This window comes from Asterias rubens, chromosome 22, assembly GCF_902459465.1.
Source record: "Asterias rubens chromosome 22, eAstRub1.3, whole genome shotgun sequence".
Lineage (NCBI taxonomy): Eukaryota > Metazoa > Echinodermata > Asteroidea > Forcipulatida > Asteriidae > Asterias > Asterias rubens.
Window position 1 is genome coordinate 5,691,588 of NC_047083.1, and position 20,518 is coordinate 5,712,105.

A 20,518-nucleotide genomic window follows, 5' to 3' on the forward strand; every position below is an offset into this window, starting at 1 on the left:
ATTAAAGGGATGATTTTATGATTTTTTTTTTTTTTGCAAGTCGCCAAACACACACGGCCTGAAGGTTACTTCAAGTTGTGGGCTACAATGCTATTGGCCCAATGACCATGGCACTAATGAAAAGCGCATTGAGGAGGTTGTTTTAAAATGCCTTTGATAAGAATTTGTTTTTATTGTTATAATTGTTTTTATTTTTGGTTGTTTCAGGCGTTCCAAGTTGTGCGAGATGGTTCTGAAGTGTTATGTCAGTTCTATGTGGTGAATAACGCTTCTGTCGTGAAGGGTTCTCAAGCTCTAACTGTATTTGATGTAATTTCAATACAGCGTCTGTCAGTGATTCTTAGTTATGAGGTATTTATAGCTAAATAATACTAATAACTAGAGCTGTGTGTTCGTTTACAATCGAACCACAGCGTCTGTCAGTGATTCTTAGTTATGAGGTATTTATAGCTAAATAAAACTAATAACTAGAGCTGTGTGTTCGTTTACAATCAAACCACAGCGTCTGTCAGTGATTCTTAGTTATGAGGTATTTAAAGCTAAATAAAACTAATAACTAGAGCTGTGTGTTCGTTTACAATCGAACCACAGCGTCTGTCAGTGATTCTTAGTTATGAGGTATTTATATCTAAATAATACTAATAACTAGAGCTGTGTGTTCGTTTACAATCGAACCACAGAGTCTGTCAGTGATTCTTAGTTATGAGGTATTTATAGCTAAATAAAACTAATAACTAGAGCTGTGTGTTCGTTTACAATCAAACCACAGCGTCTGTCAGTGATTCTTAGTTATGAGGTATTTATAGCTAAATAAAACTAATAACTAGAGCTGTGTGTTCGTTTACAATCGAACCACAGCGTCTGTCAGTGATTCTTAGTTATGAGGTATTTATAGCTAAATAATACTAATAACTAGAGCTGTGTGTTCGTTTACAATCGAACCACAGCGTCTGTCAGTGATTCTTAGTTATGAGGTATTTATAGCTAAATAAAACTAATAACTAGAGCTGTGTGTTCGTTTACAATCGAACCACAGCGTCTGTCAGTGATTCTTAGTTATGAGGTATTTATAGCTAAATAAAACTAATAACTAGAGCTGTGTGTTCGTTTACAATCAAACCACAGCGTCTGTCAGTGATTCTTAGTTATGAGGTATTTATAGCTAAATAAAACTAATAACTAGAGCTGTGTGTTCGTTTACAATCGAACCACAGCGTCTGTCAGTGATTCTTAGTTATGAGGTATTTATAGCAAAATAATACTAATAACTAGAGCTGTGTGTTCGTTTACAATCGAACCACAGCGTCTGTCAGTGATTCTTAGTTATGAGGTATTTATAGCTAAATAATACTTATAACTAGAGCTGTGTGTTTGTTTACAATCGAACCACAGAGTCTGTCAGTGATTCTTAGTTATGAGGTATTTATAGCTAAATAATACTAATAACTAGAGCTGTGTGTTCGTTTACAATCGAACCACAGCGTCTGTCAGTGATTCTTAGTTATGAGGTATTTATAGCTAAATAATACTTATAACTAGAGCTGTGTGTTTGTTTACAATCGAACCACAGAGTCTGTCAGTGATTCTTAGTTATGAGGTATTTATAGCTAAATAATACTAATAACTAGAGCTGTGTGTTCGTTTACAATCGAACCACAGAGTCTGTCAGTGATTCTTAGTTATGAGGTATACAGCTAAATAATACTAATAACTAGAGCTGTGTGTTCGTTTACAATCGAACCACAGAGTTTTCTAATTCACCTTTAAGGTGACGTCAAGTTATATTTGATGATGTTATTATAAAAGTCATGTGCAATGTTCCATGAGCTTAGTGAGCGAGGCTAAATATTATTCTTACATGTACAGTACATGTATACATGAATCACATGTAAACTAAGCTACACATGCAATGTGTTCATCAGGGTGTAAACTGAACTGAACTACACCTGCAATCGACACTTCCCATGAAATAGGTGCGCATTAACATTTTGATGGGCAAAATGAGGGAAAATTGTGCTGTTTTGTACACATCTTATGGCTGTGCGACGCAGACGCTGTTGCGCATCTGCCTAGTGCACAACTCTTTGGCCTTTCCCAACCAATAGGGTCTGTACGCATGCGTGAATGTAACTACCAACGGAAGGGTCCATACAGGTGCAGTGTATATGTAGGGCTTACATCACGTACAGTGATTTCCAAACGACTATTATGAAAATTGTAAAAGATCATACATTCATCTTAAAAATACATGTGCATGTAGTAGTAAACTAGACTAGAAACACTTCACGTTTACAAGCCTTCATTTGAGATCTAAAGAGCTTTGAAGCATCAATGGTGGGAAAGCAAACATGAGATCATACATTGTAAGTATAGTGATACCACAATCCAAGCCTTATGTATATCATTGGGCCCAATGCCCTTCATTGATTGTTGGCTTCATTGCCTGTCTGCGCTCCAACATTGAACGGGGGAACAGCGAAAGGTTTGTTCAGTGTCACATGGCTCAAGCGTTTTTGCCAGGATTGTAGAACAACCACCATAACCACGATAACTTTAAAACCGGATTCTTATTTATTATTGTAGCAATACAAGTAATACTTACTGATTGTCTTGACTGCAGGTGAAATCTCCAGGTATAACACTGTTTGCATCACCTAGTCCTGCCGAGGACTACAGTATATGGATTATTGTAGTCAGTGTTGTATGTGCTGTACTCCTGATCATTGTCATTATCTTCCTCATCTACTGGATCTGTCTTTGTCATCGTAAAGCTCACCAATCTAAAGTCATAGAAATGGTAAGACAACAGTTAACATTCTTAGAAGCATGTAGACAGTCAGATCCCAAAAAGGGTTTCGTTCATGATAAATACATCATTTGGTTTTACCCTTGCACCGATGTGTATTAAGCACTATATACTTACTACCTTCCCAAGTCTTTTGAATTACTACGCAATACTAGAGCACATATTATTTTATCACCGACCACCGAGCTACACGTAGCCCCATACATTGTATGAAGCTCCACTGTAAGAAAACTACTCTCAATTGCCCGGAAATTCTTAAGCTTGATTTAAAATTTGTTTCAATTTTAAGCGCTGTTTTTCCAGATAACTGGTATCTATGCTAAGTCTGTGCTAGTGCTTGGCATTGGAGATGATTCAGATAAACACACAAGACTATATCATTCCCAACTTGTATCATATTTACATAAGTTAAGTTGCACCGGAAAATTACACAAACTAAAAAATCTATACAGTCAACTGTTACAGTGAAACTTGTCATTTGTTTTTTTAGAAAACTATGGAAAGAGCCACTTGTACATCTACTGAATTTGGTCGCTTACGTATTGATATAGAGAAAGGAGAAGTGTTTGTTGAAGAGACGTCATTGGATAAACGCCTACCAGTCAAGAAGACTGCCAATGGGAAACTCCATCAGGAAAGAAGTGGACAAAGACAAGCTTTTAAGTAAGTAGAACAAACGATTGTTTTCATTGTTAACTGATTTTTTAGGGGGGAGGGTGGTGAATTGGTCTAACAACCTTTCTTGTTGTGGCGTGTCTAAGTCAAGCAGATAAAAGCGATTCAAACTCAAGCTCTGGTGGTTCTCTTCAGTTCAGCAGAGTATGGGTTCCATCCACGGTCATGAGACTTGTTTCCTTAAAGACACTGGACACTACTTGGTGTATCTCAACATATGCATGAAATAGCAAACCTGTGAAAATTTGAGCTCCATTGGTTGTCCAAGTTGTGAGATAATAATATAAATGAAAAAACGCCCTTGTCACACAAATTGTGTGCTTTCAGATGCTTGATTCTCACGAGCCATTTCTCACAATGTTTTATACTATCAACAGCTATTCATTGATCGTGATCAAATAAGTTTTTTAAGATAACAATTATTTTGAGTGATTACCAATAGTGTCCAGTGCCTTTAAGCAAGATACTTAACCAGTATTGCTCCGACTTCGGATTGAACTTGCCGTTAGTCCCGTGTGCTGTGTAACGCACCTAAAATAACCCAGTGCACTTATTATTCAAAAGAGAAGGGTTTTGGTCCAGTGGTCCTGGTTTGACTGTAAAAAAGGTAGCTCAGTTCAGTACAACCTCTCTGATGGCCGCTCAGATGGCTAGGGATGGCACTACATGTACATTGGGAAGACCATGATATGTCAAACTTCAAGCTCTACAATGCCCTACCATGAGTATCTTTTAAGATCAGGAAACAAAGGGATGAGGCAGGCTGACCACTGTGTCCGCCATCCAGAGCTAGCTGTGAGCCCCTTATAGTTCTTTGGGAACCCATCGATGGGAACAGAAGTTAGGGCAGGAGAAGACTTGCATGTACATTTGTAGCAGCTGACACATGGTGCAACACAGCAAGAAACAACTGAGCTGAGGCTGCTGATGCTGAACCGGGATGCGTGGAAGACATGATGAGAAGACAACCTCTTACTCACCTCCCTGAAGGCCATTTTAGGCAGTCAGTTTATAGCCAACAGTTTAAGGCAATCTCCAGCCTGAAAACTCATTCATTTTTTAATTTTACTACGGCTATCTTTTCCTGGTAGTAGAAAGATATAGCTAAAAATGGTGCTTCTGTGCTGCCAAAGTGTTCCTTGTGTATGCAATGCAGTTGGTTGCCTCCAAGTTTACTAATTCCATGTGAAACATAGCCATACAGCTGTATAGACGATGTGACCTGTGACGTCACATGAAAACCATAACATGATTCGCGCGCATACCGCCGGGCAAAACCTTTGTGTTTTGGCAGCCAGCTATAGTGTATGCAATCTTACGCAACTCAGTGCCCGGCGAAACATGACGTATATAGTGTTTTGTCAACAGAGGGCGGTTTGAATGTAAACATAGGTCACGTTGTCTATACAGGCATGCAACTTTTCCTCTTTTCTGTCCTCATTTTTTCTCTTTTCCTGATTTCCTCTTGTTTGAATCTCAGTTTTACCATTTGAAATTGAAAAATACTATACAAAATCATTGAAATTTTCTCCTTTTTTTTTTTGAAGTTACAGTTGCATGCCTGTGTACAGATAAGTTTTGACTCTTGCTTTAATTTGACACAAGATTTCTAACTTCTAATCAATTATTTCAAAGTTCATTGTTGTTTTGTTTTACCCCTGGACATGTAGCCTACCACCTCACATCTGTATTTTGAAATACATGTATTTTCCATGGCCACTCGCAATGTTTGTTTTTTGAGGCCTTTTTTTTTCTTTGACTAAAAGCAACAAAAATACTCTTACATCGAGTTCAGGGGATTTGATGTTGTGGGTGAAAACATTTGAAAAGACACTGACAGTGGTTCACATAACTCTGGTGGGATTCGAACCCACGACCCCTTGCGATACTGCAATTGCAATGCTATCGGGCAACCTCAGTAGTCTAGTTGGTAAGACACTGCTCTTAGAATTGCAAGGGTCGTGGGTTCGAATCCCACCCGAGTAACATGCCTGTGATATTTTTTCACAGAACTCGGGAAAGTACTGAGAATACAGTGCTAACACACATCGGTGTATGGGTAAAAACCCCCCAAAAATAATAATAACATTTTCTAAAACCTGTTTGCGCTTTTTGTAAAGGTACAACAAAGCTTTAGTGCCTACCTCAACACGCTACACAAAAGTCCAGTTGAATCAAAACATCAGCCCTCCACATGGCAGCAAAAAATTGAGGAGAAAAAAAACAGAATTGTTCTGGCCACTAAAAACTTCTGTCAAAATGATAGATGTGTGTCTACTGTACAGACACAAAGTGGGTTCGTTGGTATAAAATTATATTTTATGATAATAACAAAAGAGTGATGGCTCATGATTTTGCTTTGCACAGGATCGAGGATCAAGTAGGAAGTCGTGCACCATTACCAAAGAGAAAGACAAGAAAGAAACATGATAGTGATAATGACAAGACTGCATCAGATGGATCCATGTCACAGGAGGTGAGACATTCCATTGCATTTAGTAATTCTGGTTGTGAAGCGGGGGACTTTCGTATCAGAAAGATACTATTATCACTCTACTAGATGAGAATAGACCGATCCATTAGGCTCCGTCCACGGCCCACGTGTGAGCAAGAACATGTGAGCCTCTCCAATGCCATTCTGCACGACTTTGTCGTGCTGGCCCTCCATACGTGCACACATGTCAGACTTTTTTTTCCAGACTTTTGGTTGCGCAATGGGTTGAGCTCTGGTTTCTTTTCAGCAGAGTATGGTTCGAGTGATGGTCGTCATACTTGTGTTCTAACCATTATTGATGCGCCCTCAGATGGGACGTAAAGCCATTGGTCATGTGTGTTATTGTACGACCGTAACTGAGTGATATTAGTGCTATATAAGAAGCCACTATTATTATGAATATTTTCCTGAAGTACGCGCTAATCCTCTAATCAGATTCGCAGAATGGAGTGGTGATAAAAACCTTTATCTTCCAGTACGCGCTAATCGTCCAATCAGATTGGCAGAATGGAGTGGTGATAAAAACCTATATTGCACGGCTAATATCACTACCATGCGTCTTGTGTGTTCTGTGTCACGCGCCAAGTGTGCTTGAAGATAAATACGTTATCACACGCGCGCTCATGGAAATACGGAAAATATAGCGCGTCTGCGTCCCATATCCAACTCGGCCTTCAGCCTTGTTGGATATGGGACGCAGAAGCGCTATATTTTTCCGTATTCCACTCGCGCTTGTGTGATAACTTATATTATATAACACCCAAGCAGATCCTTGCCATTTGATTGGAGGATTGTCCGTCACGTGATAGCAAATAAAAGTACCATTGCACGCTGAGTCACTCGCCGTGCTTTTTCGTTCCATCCGAAAAGTACCATTGCACGCTGGCACGCTGCCAGCGTGCAATGGTACTTTTCGGATGGAACGAAAAAGCTGAGTAAAAACATCACTGCGTGCGCGTGTCTTTGGTAACGCAGCAGGTGTTACTGCAAGAAGGCATAGTAAAATTACTAGCATTCGGCTTCTACAGTTGAAATTGTTTGTTTTGAAAGTTGTTTCTTTCAATCAAAATGACAAAGTTCTACTTGGATGTTATATAAAACAAATAATGAATGTTTTTCATTCGTGCAATGGTGCGAATATGTTCATTCGTTGAAAGCTGGAATGTTCCATTCAACTCGGCTCCGCCTCGTTGAATAGAACATTCCATCTTTCAACTCATGAACATATTCGCACCATTGCACTCATAAACATTCATTATGTGTATAATATTGCACGGCTAGTACCACTACCTGCGTCTTGTGTGTTCTATGGTCACGGGCCAAGTTTGCTTGAAGATAAATACGTTCACACGCCGTCTGGATATCGTTGGATATGGGACGCAAAAGCGCTATATTTTTCCATACTCCACTCGTGCTTGTTTGATAACTTGTTATTACTATATTGTGTTGCAGGAAGGGCCACTGTTTAGTCATGTAACATCAACACCTCAGGCAGCAAGGACTCTACCTAAGCCACCTCCAGTCAGATTCCGTAATTCAGTCTATCCAGATAGCAAGTTGCCTCCATTAAAACCTCATGCTTTGGTGGGGGAGTGTATTAGTGATACTGACAAAGACAGCTTATCACTATTGGGCAATCAGCAGGTATTGTTATTCAGTCACAATAAACGGTGTAATCTAGATTTAAGTTTTTGTCAAAACAAAAACAAGTTATTCGGAATGTCTTTCAATTTTTGGTTGTAACACATCCATAAAAAGCGTATGAAGCTTAAAGGCAGTGGACACTATTGGTAATTACTCAAAATTATTAATAGCATTTAACCTTGATATATAAAACATTGTGAGGAACAGCTTCCTCTGAAATCACGTAGTTTTCGAGAAAGAAGTGATTTTCAACAAATTTGATTTTGAGACCTCAGATTTAGAATTTGAGGTCTTGAAATCAAGCATCTGAAAGCACACAACTTCGTGTGACTAGGGTGTTTTTTACTTTCATAGTTATCTCGCAATTACAGGACGACCAAACAAGCTCAAATTTTCACAGGTTTGTTATATTATGCATATGTTGAGATACACCAAGTAAGAAGACTGGTATTCAACAGTTACCAATAATGCTCATTGTCTTTCAAAAGCCTTATAACACCCCGTATTCCCAAGTGGTCACCAATTAAGTACTGACAGCGGCTGATGTTGCTTAAGTTCGGATATCGGAAGTGAACCAGTGTATTTTATCATAGTATGGTCGTAGCTTAAAAATGTATTTTGGAAGAAAATATACAAATGGAAGGAGGGGTCATACTTTTTTGGCATTTTTTTTTCAAATTTAGCACCATTCATGATCTATTAAATGCCCAAATATAAATATAAAAGCTGTAAAATTCAAAGACTTACAGTAAATAGCATATGGTCACTTTTAAAACTAAATATCCATTGCAATTTGACACCTGATGATGTCATCAATACCATCATTAAACATTTCTTACATGTTATTGTGGTCAGAAATGGTACAGTCGTTCGGAGACTCATGAAGCATATCCAAGTAGTGGAGATTTTGAACAAGCAAAGACCCCCAGTGATAGAAAGGTACGGAAATCAACAAAGAAAGAGAAGCGGATACAAGAACAATTAACCAAAGAGTTGAATCGGCGAGAAGAACAAGTCAAAGTAAGTTTGATTTCATCCAATCCTAACAGTGGTTTTGGTTAAAGGCACTGAACACGTTTGGTTATTATCAAAGACTTGGTATTCTCACTTGGTGTATCCCAACATATATGCATAAAATCACAAGCCTGTGAAAAGGAGGTTGTTCATTTGGCCAATCCTGTGTGCTGCACGTACAAATCTGTGCGTTTCGATTGTTCGTCACCGTTTGACCGCTGAGATGGCGACTGGATGACGTCAATGCATATTGTTGTTCAATTATTCCGCTTTTCTTAGAATCTAGGAGGCATAACCAGAAGAAATGAAATGAAATATCATACTTTGAATGTGAATGTTTGATGCATGATGATGACAGAGTTCTTAAATCCGTTGTTCTCGTGTAATGTAATCTTTTTCTGCAGGTAAACCAAGCACCTGATGCCACTCATGGGCCTGATGATCAAAATCCAACAGCCAGGTAAGTCTTATTTATATTAACAATAATAGACTGTTTTTTATATAGCACTTTTCACGCGCGGGGGGTGTCTCAAAGCGCTTCCGACATTATTACCCCTGGTCACTGGGCCTTTAAAATCATTCCTTAAACCATCTCAGCTCCCTGGGGAGTATAAAGCCTGTGCGCAATTTATGCGCTACTCGGCTATTACCAATTACAAGAACCATCTCTGCCCTCACATTTACCCCTGGGTGGAGAGGAGCAATTATAGTTGAGTGTCTTGCTCAGGGACACAAGTGTCATGACCGGGATTCAAACCCACACTCTGCTGAACAGAAGCAACTAGAGCTTGAGTTTGGTACTCTTATCCACTCGGCCACGACACCCCAGTCAAATTCTGCACATCTATTATGTCTATCAAATATTCCAAAGTGAAAAATATCAAAGTCTTATGTAGCGCACGCATCTACCTAACAAGGTACTTAAGGCGCTTAGAATATACAAACTTTCAGGTTATTGAAGTGATGAGTTCTGATCCCCAATTATGTAGCACCTTATAAGGGTTCACAAGGTGCCACGGTGGATGGTAGGGCACCCCTTAGATGACCATTCTCAGATATATCCAAACTATTTAGCCCTTACTTCAATCAACCAGCTGATGCATTCCACCTGTCAAATCACATGGAGTCTAGCCTTGTTTTGGTTTCTTGTTTACTTTTCACGCACAGCGCAGCGGACCCACTCATTCAACTCATCATTAGGGCAAAAAAAACGCCCCCCGTCAGGTTAGTGTATATGGGCGGTTTGTCATGGCGGGCACTATTGGTGAGTTGAATGAGCGGGTCGTCTGCGCTGTGCGTGAAAGGTAAACAAGGAATGTCTTGCCTTGCACCAAGACTAGGTCTAGCCGTGCTTGACTTGGGCTACATCACAGTGCTTCAGAGGGCCTGTCATTAAAACTGAAAGGCACTGGACACCTTTGGTAATTTTCAAAGACCGGTTTTCTCACTTGATGTGTCTCAACAGATGCATAAAATTACAAACGAGTGAAAATTTAAACTCTATTGGTCGTGGAAGTTGCGAGAGAATAATGGAAGAAAAAACACCCTTGTTGCACAAGTTGTGTGCTTTCAGATGACTCGAATTCGAGACCTCAGCTATTAAAATATTTTATTGAGAAATTACTTCTTTTTGAAAGACTGTGTTACTTCAGAGGGAGCTATGTTTTATACTGTTTACAACTCTCCGTTGCTCGAAACTAAGTAAGTTTTTGTGCTAACAATTATATAGAGTAATTACCAATAGTATCCGGTGGTGGTGAGTTCAATTCCACAGGTCAAACGTGAAATTCACATTGCTCAGGTTTAGGAACATGGTCCTTGAAAACCTGTAACAAGATAAGTTTTGAGAGGAGATTTAAATTTTGTGGTTCAAAGACAAGATGTAAGACTAAGTGGTAGAGAGTTCCAGATGCGTGGTGAAGCTGGCTAAAAAGACCTGTCACCCCAGGAGTCTTGAGACTTTGGTTCAATGAGGAGAAGCATGGAAGTTGATCGACATCCATGATAAAAAATTCCTTGACCGAGTGAAAACTTTAAGTTGTTCGAAAATATATTGGGTGAAGTCTTGCCATTAAGTGCTTTGTGGACAATGAGTGTCAGCTTGAAGATGATTCATCGTGAATTAATTAAACTCTAGATTATAAAAATGTAAGGTTAAACGAATTGTCTTTCAATGCCTTTTTGAAGGAAAATGAAAAAATCTCGGAATGAGCGATGGAAAACAGAGAACTTGCCGTCTACAGAGATAACGAACAAGGTAAACCCAATCTCTTTTTATCTGTAAATGGGGACATTTTGTCTGAAAGTAAATCTGCTATGGTAGAACATTTCTTTCAATCAAGTTACTGGGAGAAACTTTTCACTTTTGTTGGGTTACGTTAATTATATCAGTTTTTATACACCCAAGTTTGAAAATTACTTTCAGTAACGCTTGTTAAATTGTGTATAAAAACTACGAACTGAAAAAAGACTGGATTGTTTTCACGCAGAAAGAACAATTAACCCATAACAGGAGTACACAGTATGAGAAACATTACTGAAAGCAATGCTTCTCAGATTCAAATTTTAGGCAATGAAAACAGATACTTATTTCCAACCACATTACTTTCAAGTGAACTGTTTCTTAAATGATGTACGCTTACCAAATCTCCTGTCTGTTACCTTCCTTTTAAAAGTACAAGCCTAATTTTTGGGCCCAATTTCATAGAACTGCTTAAAGACACTGGACACTATTGGTGAATGTCAAAGACCAGTCTTCTCACTTGCTGTATCTAAACATATGCATCAAAAAACAAACCTGTGAAAATTTGAGCTCAATCAGTCGTCGAAGTTGCAAGATAATAATAAAAGAAAAAACACCTATGTCACAGATGCTTGAGTTCAGGACCTCAAATTCTAAATCTGTGGTTTTTAAATCAAATTCGTGGAAATAACTTCTTTCTCGAAAACTACTCCACTTCAGAGGGAGCTGTTTCTCACAACAATGTTTTATACTACCAACCTCTCCCCTTTACTCGTTACCAAGTAAGGTTTTATGCTAATAAATATTTTGAGTAATTACCAACAGTGTCCACTGCCTTTAAGCAGAACATTTTGCTTAACAATTTCCTGCTTAGCAGAAATGAGCAGGATGCCAGTCACAAATTGACATGTGACATGGTATTTTGATTGGTAACTTTATTCTGGTAAGTACATCTTTTTTCAAACAAAATTCACAGAAACATAAGAGGGTTTCATTGAAGTAAAAAAAATAAAAATAATCAGCGGATGGAGTTGACCCATAGATAATGTAGAAATTTACATACATGTAATTACGAAACCTGTCCTTCCAACCACTTACCTCGGTTTTCCTTGAGTTAAGGATTAGAGGGCCCTTTCGTAACACAAAACACATTGTCCACAGATTTAAATTAAACTTGTTGTTAGAAAAATGAGGTAAACAATGCCATGAAAGTACGTTTTAAATGCTAAAATAATTTTTGTCTCACTGAGACGGAAATAGTTTTTGAGACTTGTTCGACTCATCTCTCAAAAACTACAGCGCCTCAGTATAGTACGTGTAGTAAATTGGAACCTTTCTACCATTATTATCATTGAACCATGTAAGTTTAATATCAATCTGTGGACATTGTGTTTTGTGTCCTACACAAAGTACCCAGATCCTTTAATAGATGTTTAGACAAAGTATAAATTTCACCTTAGAGACAGTTGAGTGTCTTCAGAAAAGGGCAATGACCAGTTGATTACCTATCATTGCCGCTCCCTCGGGCATTCATTGTGTATTCAAGATGTCTATAGTGAGGAGACACTCATTAAGTATTAAATATGCAGTCTTGGCTATTTAAAAGATTCAAGTACTTCAAAATGTCCACAGATTTACATTAGACTTACGCAGTTTGAAGATAACTATATTAGAAAGCTTATCTTTGAATATTACTTACTGAGGTGATGTTTTTTTTTATAGAAAAGAGTAAACAAGTCACAAAGTAGTTTTATCTAGCAGGTAAAAACATATTAATCATTTATGGTATTATACCATAACACGGTAAATACGTTTTAAAGAAGATGATCAGAGCATACTGATCGAAACGTCGAGTTAATCCAACGGTTCTTTTCCGAACCACCCCCAACTCATTTACAGATTGTTATTATATACTCTTCTATATAATACGTTTTTTACATGCTTAAACTCGGACGCAAAATATTTTTTTACTAATTTCTCAAATTCTGCAGTATTTCGCAAGGGAAGCTTTCTTCTATCATTATCTTGAAACTGTAAATTTCATGTAAATCTGTAGACATTGTGTTGTACACCCTTTAATGGCTACACTTTCTTTTTGACTTCCTGTGACATATATTTTTCCAACAGGTAAAAATAGAAAATGTCATCAGCTTTGTCTGTTTTTCAATTACACAGCCCTGATTGCGTTACACTATAATGTCAAAAGTCAGAATTGTTTTTTCAATTTAAATTGGATCTGTTTTTGGCAAATGTTTAATGTTTTTTTGTGATTTTGAAGCTGAGGTGTAAGTCATGTGGGTTTAATCCATATTCCCTGTGGCCTACTCTTGTCAGCTTGTGGCAGTTCTCCTGTTTTTTGTTTGCATTTTAGGTTAAGTATACTTGGTGTCAATTGATTGAATGCTATATATAGTAGGCAATCAAGCTAAACTGTGATAATTTCATTTCAAAAGGTGGTCATGCTTTTGAGATGTCACCAACAAATCTGGACAGATTATGTCCAGGCAAGAAGAATATTCTGTAATAAGTATACTTAATCAGAGAGTCATAAGTGACACTTTGACAGTAATGTTCTCGGATTTAATTTTTATGTCATAAAATTGAGAAATCTTTCTAAAAGTGCTATTTATCTAGGCTTCTTACCAAAATTGTTGATTGACACTAATATTAAGAGTGCTTACCAAACGTATAGCCTACCTTTAAAGCCAGTGGACACTTTCGGTAAACAGTGTTGTCCAAGGCCCACACTTCGTGTATCACACCTTATAAAACAACAAACCTGTGAAAATTTAGGCTCAATCGGTCATCGGAGTCGGGAGAAAATAACGGGAAAACCCACCCTTGTTTCTGCAGCGTTTCACCATGTCACGACATGTGTTAACTATAAATGATAATTGTTTTAATGTTTTCTCAAAAAGTAAAGCATTTCATGGAATATTATTTCAAAAGAAGTCTTTTACCATTACCTTCTGTAAACCCTGTAAAATATTTGTAAATCTGTGAACTTTTTTTTTTCTGTTCCGAAAGTGTATAATAATATAATAATAATATTTATTCGGGCAATCACATTTACAAGCACATGTACATACATTAAAAATATTTAAGAAAACAAAGTAAAACAACAGTGGGGTGCCCAGGAGAGCATAAAAGTTAAAAAAATAACTGTCGCCAAAAGGCGTATGTCTCCTAAAACCCTAAAAACACATTAAGGCAAGAGGGAGCATATAAAAAAGCACAGAAGATAATACAAAACACTAAACAATTTAAAAAGGCAAACAAGCATAGACATACACAGATAAACACACATAAAATGATATACGTAAAAAAAGCAAGTCTATACATCAAAATGGTTAAAGAGCAATACAACAAAATTCCGATAAGGGGACACATATGAAATGACATTGTAAACAGGCAAGTAACTCTATCTAAGAGCAAAACTGCAGGGGGTAGAAAAATTTGAACAATTATAAAAATAATTAAAAAGCATAGAACATGATACAAATCAAGGAACAAAAAAGGCAAACGAGCAAAACATGAACTTTAAAAAGCCAGTCTATACATCAAAATGGTTTTTGAGCTTAGATAAAAATTCCTGTAAGGGGGCACATATGAAATCGTTAACAAGGTCAGTAGGCAAGTTGCTCCAGCCACGAGCAAAACGGCAGGGGATGGAAAAATTTAACAAATCGGTACGGGCTGATAAATGATGAAAAACAAGTTTATCTTTGTGTCTAGCATTAACCAAGATTTTGCATAAAAAGGATGACAAGGCACCTGTATGATTGTGAGCAACTAATTGTTTACATACAAAAGCAAAGAACAGATATTCTCTTCTATTACTTAGGGTGGAAAGCACTGTTTCTATAAGCCTGCTATTGTAGCGTTGTTCCTGTCTCCTTTGATGAAGCATTAGCCTTGTGGCATACCTCTGAGCCTTTTCTAGTTGCATTTACCTAAATTTCTATTGGACCAGGCACTTATTTTGTCAAGATCTCTCTGGAGGGACAAAGAATCATTTTCTCCCTGAATTTGTCTATACAAAAAAGTGTCATCAGCATAGTGGCGAGGGGAGTTAGACAGCTGCATATATGTAAGTCATTAATATAAATGTTAAAAAGCAAAGGCCCAAGACAGACCCCTGTGGTACTCCAGATGTGACATTAGATCAGCCTGATTCAGATCCGTGAAAAACTACCCTTTGTTTTCTCCCTGTGAGGAATGAATTAATCCAGCAAAGTAAGGAATCGTGGTTCCCATAGGAATATCTGAGTTTGTTTACAAGAATATTATGAGAAATACAATCAAACGCTTTACTATAATCAAGAGATATAACATGCACACATGACTTGACTTGATCCAGTGTTTCAGACCACTCCTGAAACCATGCTGAAAATCATACATCAGACCATTCAATTCCAGATGGGAACAAAGATTATCAGAAACAATACTCTCAAGTAGCTTAGAAAAAAACAGAGGTGAGGGCAATGGGACGATAGTTGCCAATGTCGCTCCTGTCAGCCTGTTTGTGAATAGGGACAACATTGGCAACTTTCCAAGCACTCGGCACAATACCCTGATCAAGAGAAAAATTGAAAAACTTTGACAGATAGGGAGCGATCTCCATCACACACAATTTCAACATTTTAACAGTGACCCCATCCGGGCCGGCAGCGTTGCCAGCAGGCATTTTCTTTATTTTTGTAACCACATCAGGAGTTGAGATTAACACAGAACCCATGTTAGGAATGTCCAATGTAGGTGAAGTAATATCGTTACCTGTGCTGGGTTTGGTAAAGTGGGATGTGAACCTTTCATTGAAAGCATTGGCTATTACAATAGGGTCAGTTGACATGAGACCATTGATTTTAAATGCCCTTACCTCAGCAACAGAACGTTTGTTTCGGATGTAAGACCAGAAACGCTTACCATTGTCCTTAAGATTCAATAAGTCATTAATATGCTTAGCTTTAGCAGATTTAACCTTATTTTTCAATCTGTTCCGTACAGAGCAATATTGACCCCACAAGTTCTCACGAAGTTCATCATTTGTACATGTTCTTACTCTGTGAAAGCACTTCCGTTTCAGTGAGACAAGTTTAAGAATGTCACTTGTGACCCAAAATTTCCTGCGTTTACGTTGACTTTTGCATGGTATGCTCGCATTGACACAAGAAAAGAAAAGGTCCAGGAACTGGTTCCATGTGGCATCAACACCTCCAGAGTAAGCTGTGTCCCAGGGGCAACGTCTTACCAGCTCACGTAGATACGCAGTGTTGCACTTGGCATAAAGATAATGCCGATTCATTGTTCTAGACATGACCCGTGGAGACCCGCGAATGCAGAAACTGATCATGGAATGATCAGATGTGGAAAAAGGATCATGAACAGAAATGTTAGTCACTTTTGATGGATTCGTCGTAAAAACCAAGTCCAATAAGGTAGCACGATTGTTAGGCGTGGTGTGAGTAGGATCATTGATGAGTTGATGGAGTCCATGGGCAGAGGTGAAATTTTTCAACAGAAACAAAAGAGCGTGGTCTTCCATCCAGTTTATATTAAAATCGCCCGTTATGGCGATATTAGCATACTGACTTAAGTTCATGGCGAGCAAGGCATTTTCGAGACGATCCAGTGATGTTGCATCATGAGGGGGGGCGATAATAAGAACCACATAACCATCTTTCGCCTTTGACGATACATGTAGCAAAAACACACTCCACCATATCGAGGCTGGGATGAGTGATGGGACTAGGTTGAAGGTCGGGAGATATGCCAAGAAGAACCCCACCACCTCTTGAGTGACAATCTTTACGGAAGATGGTGTGATTTCCACTGATGGTTCCATCAGGGACTGATTAGTCAAGCCATGTCTCAGAAATAGCAATGATATGGATGTGGTTTGTCTCAAGCAGGACTTCCAACTCGGAAAGTTTGTTCTTGATACTCCTAGCATTCATGGATACACAATTAATACTTGTCTTAGACGTGACGGTTGAAGACATTGGTGCAGGTGGCAACGTCTCAATTGATGTATCCCCCGTATAATCAACAAATGAGAGGTTTAGAGGGTTCTCAAGTTCAAAAAAAGAGTTGGAGAAATGAGGCAACTCAATCGAGACACATGAGCGGCACATCCAGGTTTGCAGGTTGGACACATTCAGGATGAATTCACAACTGGCGTGGCACCAAAGATTACAAGTGTTACACTGGAGCCTCTGCTGATTTCTGAATTATTTGAACATGCCGTGCAGGGGTGCTTTGCAGGGCCTGGGTTTCAGTGAATATCACCACTCAGTAACACGCAACTGGATAAGTGAAAGGTGCCAGATGAATTCGCATAATAGGGAAACGGTGAATATCACCACTCAGTAACACGCAACTGGATAAGTGAAAGGTGCCAGATGAATTCGCATAATAGGGAAACGGTGAATATCACCACTCAGTAACACGCAACTGGATAAGTGAAAGGTGCCAGATGAATTCGCATAATAGGGAATCGGTGAATATCACCACTCAGTAACACGCAACTGGATAAGTGAAAGGTGCCAGATGAATTCGCATAATAGGGAAACGGTGAATATCACCACTCAGTAACACGCAACTGGATAAGTGAAAGGTGCCAGATGAATTCGCATAATAGGGAAACGGTGAATATCACCACTCAGTAACACGCAACTGGATAAGTGAAAGGTGCCAGATGAATTCGCATAATAGGGAATCGGTGAATATCACCACTCAGTAACACGCAACTGGATAAGTGAAAGGTGCCAGATGAATTCGCATAATAGGGAATCGGTGAATATCACCACTCAGTAACACGCAACTGGATAAGTGAAAGGTGCCAGATGAATTCGCATAATAGGGAATCGGTGAATATCACCACTCAGTAACACGCAACTGGATAAGTGAAAGGTGCCAGATGAATTCGCATAATAGGGAAACGGTGAATATCACCACTCAGTAACACGCAACTGGATAAGTGAAAGGTGCCAGATGAATTCGCATAATAGGGAAACGGTGAATATCACCACTCAGTAACACGCAACTGGATAAGTGAAAGGTGCCAGATGAATTCGCATAATAGGGAATCGGTGAATATCACCACTCAGTAACACGCAACTGGATAAGTGAAAGGTGCCAGATGAATTCGCATAATAGGGAAACGGTGAATATCACCACTCAGTAACACGCAACTGGATAAGTGAAAGGTGCCAGATGAATTCGCATAATAGGGAAACGGTGAATATCACCACTCAGTAACACGCAACTGGATAAGTGAAAGGTGCCAGATGAATTCGCATAATAGGGAATCGGTGAATATCACCACTCAGTAACACGCAACTGGATAAGTGAAAGGTGCCAGATGAATTCGCATAATAGGGAAACGGTGAATATCACCACTCAGTAACACGCAACTGGATAAGTGAAAGGTGCCAGATGAATTCGCATAATAGGGAATCGGTGAATATCACCACTCAGTAACACGCAAATGGAAGTGAAAGGTGCCAGATGAATAACAGGGAATCGGCCTACCATGGAACTGTCTTTTAAGTTAGATGCACATTCCACAGTCCTCATAGTGTTTGAAACACAGGATTGTTTGATGGCAAGATGCATAGGGAACATGGAGATCAGTATGCAGACAAATAAATACATACCAATACGAGTGTGTGGAACAGCCATCTTACCGTAGAAAAAGGTGTTTACTCAGTTCCAGAAATTGTCCATAAAATGTCTCCTTCTTGAGTAATTTCATAAAAACACCAACAATAGAATCCAGTGCTAGCCCCGGGCATAGCACTATCCAGAGTGATAGATGTAAATGGCAATAGGGTTGATATTTCGGTCGAGTTGGTTACTGTGGATCACAAGTCACAATTAGTTCCATATATCCAGCACATGAACAAAATGGCTGCCAGTAGACTGCATGAAGTTAACAACAAATGGTCTTGATGCCATTGTTATCATAGGTTCAGGTTGCCCAACCGCTCTACACATAAGAGTGGTTGGTTCCCCTCTTTGCACAACCGCTCTACACATAAGAGTGGTTGGTTCCCCTCTTTGCCCAAGGACACTCTGCGGATGTTCAGTTATCCGTGGTTTGAAATCTTCTTTTCTGTTGCCCCCTGTTCCTCCAATCACTTGTCCAGATACATGTACAGCAGTGGCACCAGTAGCTTTAAAGGCATTTTAGCTACTGCTCTCAGTTCCTTGACCATGAGACCAAAATTCAACAGTGTTCGCATTGTAATGATTACTTCACATTCATAGCAAATAAATGGCCCCTAAACCTGCATATATTGCATACAATTAGTTGGCGCTTTGCGCTGTAATTGCATGCTTATTCATCTTAGTTTCATTGGCAATTGTTTCTTTGTTTAACCCAAATTAAGGGGTTTCTGTTCTGCCAAGTCATTCATAACTAGTAGAATTATATTTTTCAACAAATCCTGTGGAGTAGAGTACATGTCGTTTCCTGTAAGTTTTAAAGAAATGTTTGTAGTTTTGAAGTAATGTTAGCACCACTGGGTTATTACAGAGGAAAAGCAAGGCTACAGATACAGATCTGCAACAGATCGGTGTTTTTCCTTTGCTTTTGAAGATGTCATTCATGATACAGATCAAAATTAGTTCCTAATTTGTCAGAAAAATATGGGGAAAATGCAGTACAAACACAGGCGTCTCTTTTTTGCCATGCTTGCTGCAAAATTTTCTTAACATGCCAGTGCTAACGCGTGAAAAAAAATTTGATAAATAAAAACACTATTCAATGACATTCTCAAATGTAAGAAACACACAAGATGTTTGGGGATTTGTTTTGCTTACAAAGACTTTTGCCAACAAATTGTCTGTACTTTGGCTTATAGGCCGGACATATAATAACGATGATTGCGAAACAAAATCTGCCACGGATCTAACGTGAAGGGGTAGGGTTACCCGATTGGTAATCACACATGTATCTTTTCTTGACATGTGCAACCTGAACCCTGTGGAAAGGGGACCTAGCTACTTGAGCGGAATGTTTTGAACGGAAATGCTATTTTCATTTGTTTATAATGCGTTTGTTCACCATTAAATGTAATTTTGATATGTGTACACTTCTGATTATCGATTTAACAATCAGGCTCCAACCTCAAGGTTTTGAAAAAACTAAAAACACTTCTGCATTTGACGCCGCGTTTTAATGACAATGCTTTGACGTCATGTATGGGAGTTTGCTTTGTTATACCTCAAAGCTGCAACTGAGCAGCTGAAAAACTTAGAGCTCCCAACTACATGTATGACGTAACATGAGTGGTTACTTAACAGAGCTTTTGGCAAATCTTTAATAAAAGCTGGATGGGTATTCAAATGACTGTTTTTTTTTACACAATAAAAATCTATTTATAGGCATATGACTCGATTTTCTTACTGATTTAAAACATTTGAAATGAAATTCAGCAAATTTCACAACTTGACATTTTCGTTCAAGCAGGTCTTTAAGCAAGGACAATGAATGTACATCAGGGTATGGTGTTAAAAGCTCCTGGGGCCTCCCTCGGCTGTATTCCTGAGGAACAATTCAGAGATACATGTACCAGTGTGAGAGGGCTCTTAGCGTATCTTTAAGATAGTTTAGACTGACATTTTTTAATTGACACAA

The 20,518-nt window shown here is 38.6% G+C and overlaps 1 protein-coding gene across 2 annotated transcripts in view; it reads left to right on the forward strand.

Annotated features, from left to right (window-relative positions):
- Positions 1-20,518, forward strand: part of LOC117305042 (serine-rich adhesin for platelets-like) — a 53,888-nt gene that overhangs the window by 20,494 nt on the left and 12,876 nt on the right. For both annotated transcript variants that reach the window (XM_033789746.1, XM_033789747.1), the window contains 8 exons: positions 208-351; positions 2,621-2,797; positions 3,297-3,469; positions 5,849-5,957; positions 7,428-7,619; positions 8,475-8,639; positions 9,038-9,093; positions 10,821-10,890. In XM_033789746.1, coding sequence (XP_033645637.1) covers positions 208-351; positions 2,621-2,797; positions 3,297-3,469; positions 5,849-5,957; positions 7,428-7,619; positions 8,475-8,639; positions 9,038-9,093; positions 10,821-10,890 — 1,086 coding nt within the window. The remainder of the gene's footprint in view (positions 1-207; positions 352-2,620; positions 2,798-3,296; positions 3,470-5,848; positions 5,958-7,427; positions 7,620-8,474; positions 8,640-9,037; positions 9,094-10,820; positions 10,891-20,518) is intronic.